The sequence below is a fragment of the Hypanus sabinus genome, chromosome 4, assembly GCF_030144855.1.
Source record: "Hypanus sabinus isolate sHypSab1 chromosome 4, sHypSab1.hap1, whole genome shotgun sequence".
In the NCBI taxonomy this organism is placed as follows: Eukaryota; Metazoa; Chordata; class Chondrichthyes; order Myliobatiformes; family Dasyatidae; genus Hypanus; species Hypanus sabinus.
Genome location: NC_082709.1, coordinates 37,986,594 through 37,999,999, shown reverse-complemented (window position 1 = coordinate 37,999,999; position 13,406 = coordinate 37,986,594). Strand labels below are relative to the sequence as shown.

Genomic DNA, 13,406 nt, shown 5'->3' with positions numbered 1-13,406 from the left:
TACTTAGGAGAATCCCTCTCCCATTCCTCTTAGTCTCACGCCCTCGTTTTGCATTGTAATATAAAAACAACTGCCTCCTGGCGGCAGCACTGAGGACATGGCCTAGTAGAAGTAAATCAGATTATGAGAGGCATGGTTCAGGTAGAGTCTCCTCCAGAATGGGTATGTCAAATACCTGAGGGCATGCCTTTAAGGTTGGACGGACAAAGTTTAAAGGAGATAGGAGGCAAGTTTTTATTTCCTCAGAGAATGGTAGGTGCCTGGAATGCACTGCCAGAGAAGGAGGTGGAAGTAGACATGATAACAGTGTTTAAAATGTTTATACATGGGAATGCAGGTTATGCAGGGCTATAGACCATGGGATTAACTTTATTGTCATCATGGTTAGCATGGACATTATGGGTGAAAGGCCTGTGCTGTTATGCTCCGTGCAACCTCTTGAGATCAAATGATGACCTTGCCTCTTTTCACAGTCAGAGTGTTTGAGTGGCTTAGTCCAAAGGTTGATTTTAAAGAAGTTGAATCTTTGAACCAGCACCAAATAGATCTCCTTTCATTGTATAGGGTTCACCAGGCTTTGGGGGTCCTGCTGGATTTCCAGGCCCTCCTGGGTCTCCTGGTCCACAAGGGAGCACTGGTCCTCCTGGAATCAAAGGTCAAAGGGTAAGAAATGTATTTGTGGTTATTAACTATGAATTTAACATTGACTTCCATTCCACTTGAAATAAAACTGTAATTTATATTCAGAATATATCTGTTGTTATTTCTTCTTTACTTTGCATTCATTCTTATTTTGCAACTAATCATTGCATACTGTGTTCACTTTAACTGGAATAGACACAAGCTAAAATTTATTACTACTTCAAATTGCCATTGACAATACTACAGAGATGGTCACTAAACTACTCGAAATCATTACATGATTTAATTCACAATGGTTCACCATCGGATTTTCAATAGTGCAAGAGTCTAGGATCAGAGGGCACAGCATCAGAATAGAAAGCTGTCCCTTTAAAATGGAGAAGAAGAGGAATTTCTTTATTCAGAGGATGATGAATTTGTGGAATTTATTGCCACAGATAGCTGCAGAGGCCAAGTCACTGGGTACATTTAAAGCAGAGATTGATAGGTTCTTGATTAATTAGGGCATCAAAGGTGACAGGACAAAAGGCAGGAGAATGAGATTGAGATGGACAGTAGATCAGCCATGATTAAAGGGTGGAACAGACTCGATAGGCTGAATGGCCTAATTCTGCTTCACTGTCATATGGTCTTATGTTTACTGTGGTCTTTCTGATCTAACTGGCATACATGTGGAATGTCTGATCAAGCCTTCTATAAAGAGAAAAATATTAGCCACTCCTTTATAGGATGTCATATCCTTTATAAAAAAAAATCATTAACACATTGGATTCACCCTAGAAATAGGATTTCTTATGGCATTCTTAAATTAATAATTAAGATATTTATACATAACAGTGTAAAATGTTAAGTAAGGTAGAACAGAACCATTAAGTACAGTATATGGTTCCTTTCCAGCATGTCCCAGTGTGAACATTGTTTACCCATCTTCCTGTGTTTAATTCTTAGATAGAAAGCCAGATTGACAGCAGGTTAGTAGAGAGAGAAACATTATTACTATTTCAAGTTTAATAATACATTATTGGTAATATATAATGTATGTTTGCTTTGTTCTAATAGCTTCCTTTTTAAAAATTTTGCCTGGATCACACTAGACTTCTCTTGCTAGGTAATATCATCACATATGGAGCTCCAATTTCTATACTTACCTGGAGTTAGATATGGAACGTTAATTTCATTGGCTCCTTGTCTCTGAAACTGGCAAATAGATTTGGATGTCAAGGAGGCTTTGGTTGATATAATACACAGACCCAGCTCCTGTTGCACCCCTGACAGAACATAAGAACATAGGAAATGGAAGCAGGAGTATGGCATTTGGCCTATTCATGGCTGAACTGACCATTTATTCAGCTCCAGCTTCCTATATTTTCTCTATACAGTTACTCTAAATTCTCCTGCTATGCAAAAATTGTCTAACTGTACCTTAAATATGTTTAATGAGATATTTGCTACTGCTTGCCTAAGCAGAGAACTTCACAGAATGAACAGTTCCTTTTCATCTCCTTGCTAAATCTACTCCTCTGAATCTCGAGGGTATGTCTTCTAGTTCTCGTCTTACCTACCAGGAGAAGCAACTTTCCTGCCTTTATCTTGCCTATCTCATTTATAATTCTATATGATCACCCCTCATTCTTCTGATTCCCAGCAGTATAACCTTCCTGCTCTTAAATTCAATCCCTTTGCAATGAAGGCAAGTATTCCATTTGCATCTGCTAACCTTTTGCATTTCATACACTTGGACTCCCTAGACCCTTTGCACAACAATATCCTGCAGAGTTACATCATTTAAGTAATAAAAATCTGATCTTCTATTTTACCTTCCAAAGTGGATGATCTCATATTTACTAAATTATACTCCATCTGCCAGAGCCTTCCCACTCACTTAACCTACAGACTACAGACTTCCCGCATCCTCTGGATAACTTGCTTTTCCGTTCAGTTTAGTGTCATCAGTAAACATCGATTCACTACACTCAGTCCCTTTTTCTAAATCATTAATACTATTGTGACAATTTGTAGGCCCAGCACCAAACCCTACAGCACTGTCTATTCACCACTGTCTGCCAACTAGGGAAACCCCCATTTTTCCCAACTCTCCTCCTTCTATTGGATAACCAATCCTCCATCCATGCTCATTTTCACGTTAGCCTCAACCTTGATCATTGACAGCCTTTAGCAGAGAGCCAAGCTGAAGCAGGAGCTTTGTCATCTTTCATATCTGTCAATGATTTCAAGAGCTTTTAATTGTGTTTGATATTCAGAGATGCTAAAGGCAATTAAAATTGGAAAAAATACCTATTTTTTGAACACTCTGCATTTGTTGATAACATTATTTCTTTAATCCAGGGAGAACCAGGACAAATAGGCTACAAAGGAGAACGTGGAATCAAGGGCGAGCCTGTAAGTCTCATCACCCTTAAATAAAAAACAATCACCGTAGAATATGGCCACAGAATTTAGCAGGTTTATTGTAAGATAGTAATGAATATTAAAAAGTTGATGGGAATCATGTGACTACACCTTAAGTATATCTAACGAGGTAGCTGCTACTGCTTTCCTAAGCAGAGAATTCCACAGAACAGTTATATTCATTCCTTTTTCTCTCTTCCTGCTATCATTTGTCAACCATTGTTATTGGGGGGGGGGGGTTGTGTTTCACTAATATGGACTCGAACGTGTGTGAAGCAGAGACTAGACACCTAGGAGATTAGATAATCAAGAGGGAATGTGATCCAATTGTCATTGTCCAAATAGAGTTTTAATAAGGAATCACATGGAATCTTCACCTGTAAAGATTAGCAGGGGTCTAGAGTGTGAAAAATACATGATTAACTGAAGATGCTGACAAAAGTTTGTACTAAGTAAAAGTTACAGCAGATGACTTGGATCATTCATATTGGTGAATATCTTGCACATAGGTGTATGGAATTGGGACCATTACAGACCAAGATTGCTGAGGGCTGAAAGACGTAGCTGTCAGATTGTGTATGTAGCAGGTGGTGAGGGAGTCATCAGAATCAGGTTTATTATCACTGGCATGTGATGTGAAATTTGTTAACCTAGCAGCAGCAGATCAATGCAATACATAATCTAGGAAAGAAAAAAATTAAAAATAAATAATAATAAATAAACAAGTAAATCAACTACATATATTGAATAGGTTTTAAAAATGCAAAAACAGAGATACTGTATATTTTTTTAAAAAAAAGTGAGGTAGTGTCCAAAGATTCAATGTCCACCCAGAAATCGGATGGCAGAGGGGAAGAACTGTTCCTGAATCACTGACTTCCAGTGGCCAATACGTCTATCCAAGATTGAAATGAACATCACGCTTTCCATGTGGAATCCAAGTCCGTTTCTAGGGAAATAACACCTTCCATCATGTTATATGGTGGTACAATCTTACCAAGTGGAATAAATTTACTACAGATCTGGCTGCTCAAAACTGAGCACCCATGAAGCATCGTAGATCATCACCTGCAGAAGCATGCCTGCTGCAACATATAACCTCAACTCTGGATGTTCTCCCGTTCCACCATTATGACTATCAACCCTGTTGCAATGAAGAACGCAGGAAGACAAGTCAAGAGCAGCACGAGGTATACCAACACTGAGGTGCCAGCCTGGTGAAGTCACCAAACAGGACAACATGCATTCCAACTAATAATTACAGAAATCAATATACAGTGCAAGGTTATTTGACTCACACTAACAGAGGTCTCTAGTCCTGCCATAGGGAATTGTGAATGCTGATAGATCATTAAACGAGTAACCTAGAGAAGTTGGTCCCAAGATCATTTCCAAACTCAAAGCTGATGGTGTCCAACATGTAGGCTGAAAAACCCAGGGTGAAACACATACAACTGTGTTCGCCCAAGAGAACTGAGAATATAATCCACCTTAACTTCCTCCTGAGATTCCCTCTCATCACAGAGGCCACTCTAGCCAATCCAGTTTGCTTCTCATGATATCAAGAAACAGCCGAGAGGAATGAGCACTGCAAAGGCTGTGGGAGCTAAAAACACCTGGCTCTGCTGCAGAAGGATGGCACTCCAGAATCAGCCAGAACTTTGGCCAAACTGTCCCTGTACATTTACAACAGCAGAAACACGGAAAATTGCCAAATATGCCTGCTTCACAAACAACATGGTGAATCCATTTCAAGTGGGAAGCGTGCACCCATTCTGCTTTCAATCATCAGCAATGTCATGCAAATAGAGTGCTGAGCATTTCTTCACCAGTAAGCTACTGACTAACGCCAATGTGGGTTTAGCCTGCACCCTTCTGTACCAGCCTCCATCATTGCTCTGGTCCAAAAACGTACCACAAAACTAAATTCTGATTATGTAACAGTGACTGCCCTTCATGTCAAAATAATATTTGATAAGATATGGCATCCAGTAATTCTGGTAAACTGAAATCAGTGAGCATCAAGTGGGAAAGACTCCAGTAATTGATGTCATACCCAAGGCAAAGGAAGATGATTATATTTGTCAGAGGTGAATGAATCCAGTCACAGGACATCCGTTCAGGAGTTCCTCAGGGACTAGATAAAATATATCTGGCTGCTAAAGACTTCAATACAGAGGATGTTTCCAGCAGAGGGAGATTCTAGGACCAAATGGCACAGCCTCAGAATGGAAAGACATCCCTTTAGAACAGAGATGAGGAGGAATTTCTTTAGCCAGAGAGTGATGAATCTGTGAAATTATTTGCCACAGACGGCTGTGGAGGCCAAGTTGTTGGTATATTTAAAGCAGAGGTTGATAGGTCCTTGATTAGTAAGGGTGTCAAAGGTTATGGGAGGAATGCAGGAGGACTGGGTTGAGAGAGGAAATAAATAAAGCAGGATTGGTTGGCAGGACAGCCTTCAAAATCAAAGTTCAATGTGTAATTTATTATCAGAATATGTACATATCATTACATACAATCCTGAGAGTCTTTTTTTCCTGTGGGCACACATAGCAAATCTATCAAACAGTAACCTTAAACAGGATTAATGAACAACAAACTGTGCAAATGAAAATATAGATAAATAGCACTAAATAACTAGTATGTAATCGTGAAACAAAGAGTCCTTAAAGAGAGACCATCGATTGTGGGACCACCAGAAAGAAAATAAGTGCAGTTCTCTTCTTTTGATCAAGAGCCTGATGGTTGAGGGGTAGTAACTGTTCTTGAGCCTGGTGTGTGGGTCCTGAGTCACTTGTACCTTCTACCTGATGGTAGCAATGAGAAAAGAGCATGGCTTGGGTGGTGAGGATCTTAGATAATGGATGCTGCTTTTCTATGGCAGTGTTTTACGTAGATGTGCTCAATGGTTGGGAGGTCTTTCCCATGATGCACTGGGCCGAATCCACTACCTTTTGAAAGATTTTCCGCTCAAAGGCATCTGTGTTCCTGTACCAGGCTGTAATGCTGCCAGTCAATACACTTCCCACCATACACCTCTAGAAGTTTGAGAAGACTTGATGAACCATCTAGCCAGTTGCTTCTCTGCTGTCTGATCGTCTACTTCCTTACTGACCTTACTGTTCTCCTAGGGTTAGAATGCGGATGTAGACTGATGATTGCAGTGTCTTCAATTTCATATGCATCTCCACAGCAAATGAAGCAGACTATGCCTGCATGCACCATAACCTGGACAATTTTCAGGCAAGAGCTAATAAATGACAAGTAATATTTGTGCGACAAATATGGCAGACAATGAACATGAGACAAATCACTTATCCATGATGTTCAATGTGTTATCACTGATCCATCCACAAAGTTCTGGGGATCATTATTGACCAGAAACAAAACTGGACTGGCCACATCAACACATCATGACAAAAGTATGCCAGATTCTGACTGACCGCCTGACATGCCAGAGATTTTCTATCACCAGTAAGGCACAAATCAGCAGGGTGTTGAAATTGGGTTTATCTACTTGGTTGGATGAGTGCAATTCCAGCATGATCCACCAGTTGAGATGTTCACTCTTCCATCATTGGTCATGGTAGATTCAGTGAGCACCATTTACGTGTAACACAGTGATTGTCTGTCCAGACTACTCCAACAACACCTCCAAATTCTACAAAGGTATGATTGAAAAGTGACAAGAGCTTCAGATGCGTAAACATTATCATAAACTCTTTCTCTCCTAGTTACACACCATCCTGAGTTGAAAATAAGTCACAGTTCTGTGTCATCTCTGGCCCAAGTCCTGGAACTTCCTACTCAAGAGGATTGTGTATGTGAATATCCTCAAAAGTGAGAGATTCAAGATTTGAACTCACTGCTATATTTTTGAAGAGCAGTAAATTGATGACTATTCCCAAAGATGAATCAACTAAAAAAAAAATTAAGGAAAAAGTCTCAGTGAAACATCTTCTCCTCCAGCATGTGTTGTGAGGTGCTCCAGATTTCCAGCATCTCTGGTCTTTCTTGTGAATCCTGGATTCTATTTCTAGATGTCTTTTAAAATTGTACCACTTAAATAACATTGTCTCTTTATTTTCCTTACAAATGATATACATTGCACTTTTTTTGTAATAAATTTCATCTGTTATGAGTCTGACATTTTCATTATTGTGAGTTTTATTTTTGACTTTAGCAACTCATTTTTAAATAAGAAATGTTAGATTTATTGCAATTTTTCCGAAATGATTGAAAGTAGAATAACTTTAAATCTTGTACAAGGTCTGGGAAAGAGAAGTTATTATATTGCTTTGGAAGAGTCAAGCAAAATGTTCTGTGCTAATGTTCTGATCTAGTTATTCATATTACATATTTCATCTACCTTGATCCATTTAGGGTCCGCCTGGTCCACAGGGAGCTTTTGGTCCAATGGGTGAAGAAGGCAAGAGAGGACTTCGCGGTGACCCTGGTACAATTGGCCCTCCTGGTCCAGTTGGAGAAAGAGTAAGTTAATTATATATGCAGTCAAATGAGATTTTAATGACCTTTTAAATGTCCAGTAAAACATTGAACCAAATATTTTACAAGTATTTTAATTTACTTGTAAATTTTCCAACTAATGAACCTTTCATGGTATTTTAGTAAATGATAATTAGAGGCCTATTATTATTATGCAAGTGGTTTAAAGCAAAACACATATCTGCTTTAGACAGTTATCTCAGAGTGTCATAGTAGTGGTGGTATATTCAGCATTTTAGACTTTATGTTACACAAGAGCAAAGGAATATTTGCTCTCATGGTTAGCACTAGTCCCAACTTGGTAATGCACACAAAAGCATTGGTGATGGCAATATTCAGGCTAACAGTAATGCTTTGCAAAATTAGACTATTTACAGCATTCATATTACCAGTGAACAATGTCACTCAAGCATAATCAATACTGATATATTTGAAATTATATCAAAATACACTGGGTAAAACTGAATCCAAAGCTACATAATTATTTTCATCTTTTGGACATTTAAATACAGAAACCGTGTTTTCTTTCTAATTAGGGTTCTCCAGGTAATCGCGGTTTTCCAGGTCAAGATGGATTACCTGGTCAAAAGGTGAGTATTTTTCAATGCAAAGTATTAAAAATTTATAAGGAAGATGATCTATATTTCAACACTTCTACAAGAGATGCCTATTCAACATTATGTTTTCTACACCGTCAGGGTGCCCAAGGACAGCGCGGTATCACTGGTCCTTCAGGCCCCAAAGGAGCTGTTGGTGATCCTGGCCGTCCTGGTGATCGTGGTCTCCCAGGAGCAAGGGTAAGAATGTTTTATATGATATAAATTACATGACAATGTCTCCCTCACATTAGTAATAATTATATAGAGATGTACAATATTTAGTTCTGTGTCTGAACATTTGGCATGCAGATCCAGTTTGCCAAAGGCTAATTTGAAGAAGATTGAAATCAAATAATTAACTGAAGTTAAATAGCCCTTTGAAGATTGTGGAAAATAAGATCCAAGGAAAATCTTAACAATAAATCTAAGTCTAAATCTTAAAATTGTTTGCAAGTATTTTATGGACTGATATGCTTTACTTAATACAAAATTTGAAGAAATCTCTGGACAAAACTGAGTTGAATAATCCTCACTACGGGTGATGAAAAGAGCTATTCATCAGGGCGGGGACTGAAATTTTGAAGGTAGAGTTTTGCGTCAATTTTTCTGATTTGAGGAGAGACCCATCAGCAAGGGGCAGTGCGTAAAAAGAGCTGCCTTTCAGTCTGGTCTGCATTCAAAGTTTAAAAAGTAGAGCTTTGAGCCAGTTTTCTCTGAGTTGTACAATCAATAGCAGGGTGCACGAAAAGAGCCCATTTTATTCAGGGCGGCGATTGAGATTTTGAAGGCAGAGATTCACTGAGTTGAAATGTGACCAATCAGCAGGAGGGATTCATTAGAACAGGCCAATAAGGATAAGTCAAGTTAAACAGAGTGGCCATTCTTTTGAGTGTCCAGTTTTTAGAGTGGTTTGGCTCATCAGACTTGGCTGCAATCGATTGTCTTGTAAGTTATTCTGTCTGTGTTCTTATTTGTTCATTCCTCATTTATTGGTGCATAGTAGAGTGAGAATAGCTCCAGAGGCAGTGTTTTCTATTATGTGTGGGATGTGGGAAATCTGGGAGACCTTCTGAGAGAACATATTAAAGAACTGGAGCTGCAGCTTAATAACCTTCAACTCGTATGGGAGAATGAGGAGGTGGTAGACAGCTACAGGGAAATAGTTACACCTAGATTGCAGGAGACAGGTAATTGAGTGACAGGCAGGAGAAGGAGGGAACATGCACAGAGTACAGCTGCGCCATTCCTCTCAATAATAAGTATTTTTTTGTGTGTGCCATGCTCTACCAGAGTCTCGGCGACCACTTATTTTTTCAAGTGGTTGTCTTGGAGGAAAGATTCTGTCCCCCACATCCTTCTCACCGCGCAGTGTATTTTTTCATGAGGTCGAGTTACGAGCTCGACACTCAACCCCACACGGATAGAAAGTGTGTCTGGGAATGCCCCGACTGGATTCGAATTTGGGAACCTTTGCTCCAGAGTTTGGTGCTGATGTCACTGCGCCACCAGCCAGCCTAATGAGTATATAAATTTAGATAACACTGAGGGTGATGACCTACTGGGGGGACACTAGTGAATGGGTCACTGGTACTGAGTCTGGTGCTGTGGCTCAGAAGAGCAGAGAGGTAAAGAGGACTGAAGTGTTGCTGGAGATTCCTTAATCAGAGGAACATAGATGAAGTTCCGTGGGCTCAACAGAGATTGCCTCCCTGGTGCCGGGATCAGGGATGTCTCAGATTGGGTCCATGGCCTTCTGAAGGGGGAGATTGAGCAGCCAGAAGCCTTGGTACATATTGGCACCTATGATATAGGCAGACAAGGTGAGGAGGTCCTGAAGAGAGATTTTAGGGAGCTAGGTAGAAAGCTGAGAAACAGTAACCTCTGGGTTGCTGTCTGTGCCATGTACCAGCGAGGGTAAGGATAGGATGATCTGGCAGGTGAAAGTGTGGCTGAGGAACTGAGCAGGGGTTCAGATTTATAGATTATTGGGATATCTTCTGGGAAAGTTATGACCTGTACAAAAGGGATGGCTTACACCTGAACCCGAGGGGGTCCAATATCCTTGTGGGCAGGTGGATTTAAACTAATTTGACAGCGGGGTGGGAACTGGAGTGATAGGGCTGAAGATGAGATAGTTAGCTTACAAAGAAAGGCAATGTGTAGTCAGACTCATAGCAAAGAGAGGCTGATGATAGGGCAAAACTGCAGTCAACAAGATGAGTTGCAACATTAAAGGCAGACAAAGTTGAAAAGGGTGAATACAGGACTAACGGTGTTATATTTGAATATGCGCAGTATATGGAAAAAGGGTGATGAACTTTTAGCACAGTTACGTATTGGCATGCATGATGTTTTAGGCATTACTGATTCATAGTTGAAAGAAGATTATAGCTAGGAGCTTAACGTCCAAGGACACACGTTGAATTGAAAGGACAGGTAGGAAGGCAGAATGGTTGGTGTGGCTCTGTTGGTAAAAAATGAAATTAGATCATTAGAAAGAGGTGACATACTGTATGGTTGGAAGTGGTCGAATCATTGTGGATAGAGTAAGGAACTGCAGGGTAAAAATACTGTGATGGGAGTTATATACAGACGCCCAAATAGTAGAAAAAATGTGGTCTACAAAGTTTACCTTGGGAGATAGAAAATGCATGAAAAGGGAGATGATACAATCATCATGGGGGATTTCAATATGCAGGTAGATTGGGAAAATTAGGTTGGTTCCTGATTCCAAAAGGGGGAATTTGATTGAATGTCTGTGAAGTGACTCTTCAGAGCAGCTCGTGGTTGAGCCCACTAGGGGATCAACTATACTGGATTGGGTGTTGTACAATGAACTGGAATTTAATTAGACAGCTTAAGGCAAAAGAACCCTGAGGAGTAAGGTGATCATAATGTGATCAAATTCACCCTGAAATTTGAGAAGGAAAAGCTAAAGTCAGATGTATCAGTATTAAAGTGGAGTAAAAGAAACTGCAGAGGTAAGAGAGAGGAGTTGGCCAGTATTAATTGGAAAAGAAGAGTGGCAGGGATGATGGCAGAGCATCAATGGCTGAAATTTCTGGACATAGTTCAGATGTCACAGGATATATATGGTGCCAATAAAAAGTATTCACCCTCCTTGGAAGTTTTCGTATTTTATTGTATTACAGCATTGAATCACCTTGGATTTAATTGAGTTTTTTTGACACTGATCAACAGAAAAGACTCTTCCATGTCAAAGTGAAAACAGACCTCTACAAAGTGATCAAAATTAATTACAAACACAAAATAATTGATTGCGTTGGTATTCACCCCTTTAATATGACACACTAAATCATCAATGGTGTAGCCAGTTGGTTTTAGAAATCACATAATTAGTTAAATGGAGATCTGTTTTTGGAGACCTGAGTGCAGCCAAGGTGTTTCAATTGAAAGTAGTAAAAATATACCTGCATCTGGAAGGTCCAACTGCTGGTGAGTCAGTATCCTGGCAAAAGCTAGACCATGAAGACAAAAGACCACTCCTATCAACCACAAAAAGGTTATTGAAAAGCACAAGTCAGGAGATGGATACAAGAAAATTTCCAAGTCACTGAATATCCATTGGAATACAGTTCAGTCAATCATCAAGAAATGGAACAAATATGGGACAGCTGTAAATCTGCCTAGAGCAGGCCGTCCTCAAAACAAAAAAAGGTGACCATGCATGAAGGGGACTAGTAAGGGAGATTACCAAGAGACCTATGACAACTCTGGAAGAGTTAAAAGCTTCAGTGGCTGAGATGGGAGAGACTGCATATGTAACAACTGTTGTCCAGGTACTCTACCTATTGCAGATTGTTGAGAGAGTGGCAAAGAGAAAGCCACTGATGGGGTAAAAAACTCTCATGAAATCTCAGCTAGAGTTTGCCAGAAACCATGTGGGAAATTCTGAAGTCAGCTGGAAGAAGGTTCCATGGTATGATTAAACCAAAATTGAGCTTTATGGCCATCAGACTAAATGCTATGTTTGGCATAAGCCAAACATCACACATCATCAAAAACACACCATCTCTACCATAAAGCAAGGTGGTAGCTGCATAATGCTGTGGGGATGCTTCACCACAGCAGGCCCTGGAAGGTTTGTGAAGGTGGAGGGTAAAATGAAGGCAGCAAAATACAGGGAAATTCTGCAGGAAAACCTGATGCAGTCTGCAAGAGAACTGTGACTTGGGAGAAGATTTATCTTCTAGCAAGACATAAGGCCAAAGCTACACAGGAATGGCTTAAAATCACCAAAGTTAATGTCCTGGAGTGGCCAAGTCGGAGTCCTGACCATCTGGCTGGACTTGAAAAAACTTGTTCACTCATGATCCCAATACTATCTGACAGAGCTTGAGCAGTTTTATAAAGAAGAATAGTGAAAAATTGCATCATCCAGATGCGCAAAGCTGAGAGAGATTTATCCACACATACTCAAGGCCGAAATTATTGTCAAAGATACATCTGCTAAATACTGACTTGAAGGAGGTGAATACTTATGCAATCAATTATTTTGTGTTTTATAATTGTAATTAAGCTAGATCATTTTGTATAGACCAGTTTTCACTTTGACACTAAAGAGTCTTTTTCTGTTGATTAGTGTCAAAATGCCAAATTAAATCCACTGTGATTCAATGTTGGAAAACAATAAATCATCAAAACTTCCGGGGGGGGGGGGTGAATACTTTTTAAATGCACTGTACATCCCAAAAATGAAGAAGCATTCTAATGGTACTATGAAGTCATAGCCAACATAAAAGCCAAATAGAGGGCATATAATAGTGCAAAAATAAGTAGGAAATTAGGGGATTAAGGAGCTTTTAAAAACCAACAGAAGGCAACAAAAAAGTTATTAAGAAAGTAAAGAATGGAATATGAAAGTATACTAACCAATAATATTAAAGAGAATACCAAAAGTTTCTTCAGAAACATAAAGTGTAAAAGAGAGGCAAGAGTGGATGCCAAACCACCATAAAGTGATGCTGGAGAGGTAGAAAGAGGCAACAAGGAAATGGCAGATGAACTGAATAAATATTTGGCAACATCGAGGAAGACACTAGCAGTATGGTGGAAGTTCCCTGAGTGTGTGAAGTTAACATCACTAAAGAGAAGGTTTTTGGGAAACTGAAAGATCTGTGGGTAGATAAGTCACCTGGACAGATGGTGTACACTTCAGGGTTCTGATAGAGGTTGCTAAAGAGATTAGGGAGGCATTAGTAATGATCTTTCAAGAATCACTAGATT

At 39.6% G+C, this 13,406-nt stretch overlaps 1 protein-coding gene across 1 annotated transcript in view; it reads left to right on the top strand.

Annotated features, from left to right (window-relative positions):
- LOC132392663 (collagen alpha-2(V) chain-like) overlaps positions 1–13,406 on the top strand; it is a 255,184-nt gene that overhangs the window by 184,167 nt on the left and 57,611 nt on the right. Inside the window, exons 21-25 of the mRNA XM_059966857.1 lie at positions 565–663; positions 2,989–3,042; positions 7,438–7,545; positions 8,097–8,150; positions 8,259–8,357. Of these exons, the coding sequence (XP_059822840.1) occupies positions 565–663; positions 2,989–3,042; positions 7,438–7,545; positions 8,097–8,150; positions 8,259–8,357 (414 nt within the window). The remainder of the gene's footprint in view (positions 1–564; positions 664–2,988; positions 3,043–7,437; positions 7,546–8,096; positions 8,151–8,258; positions 8,358–13,406) is intronic.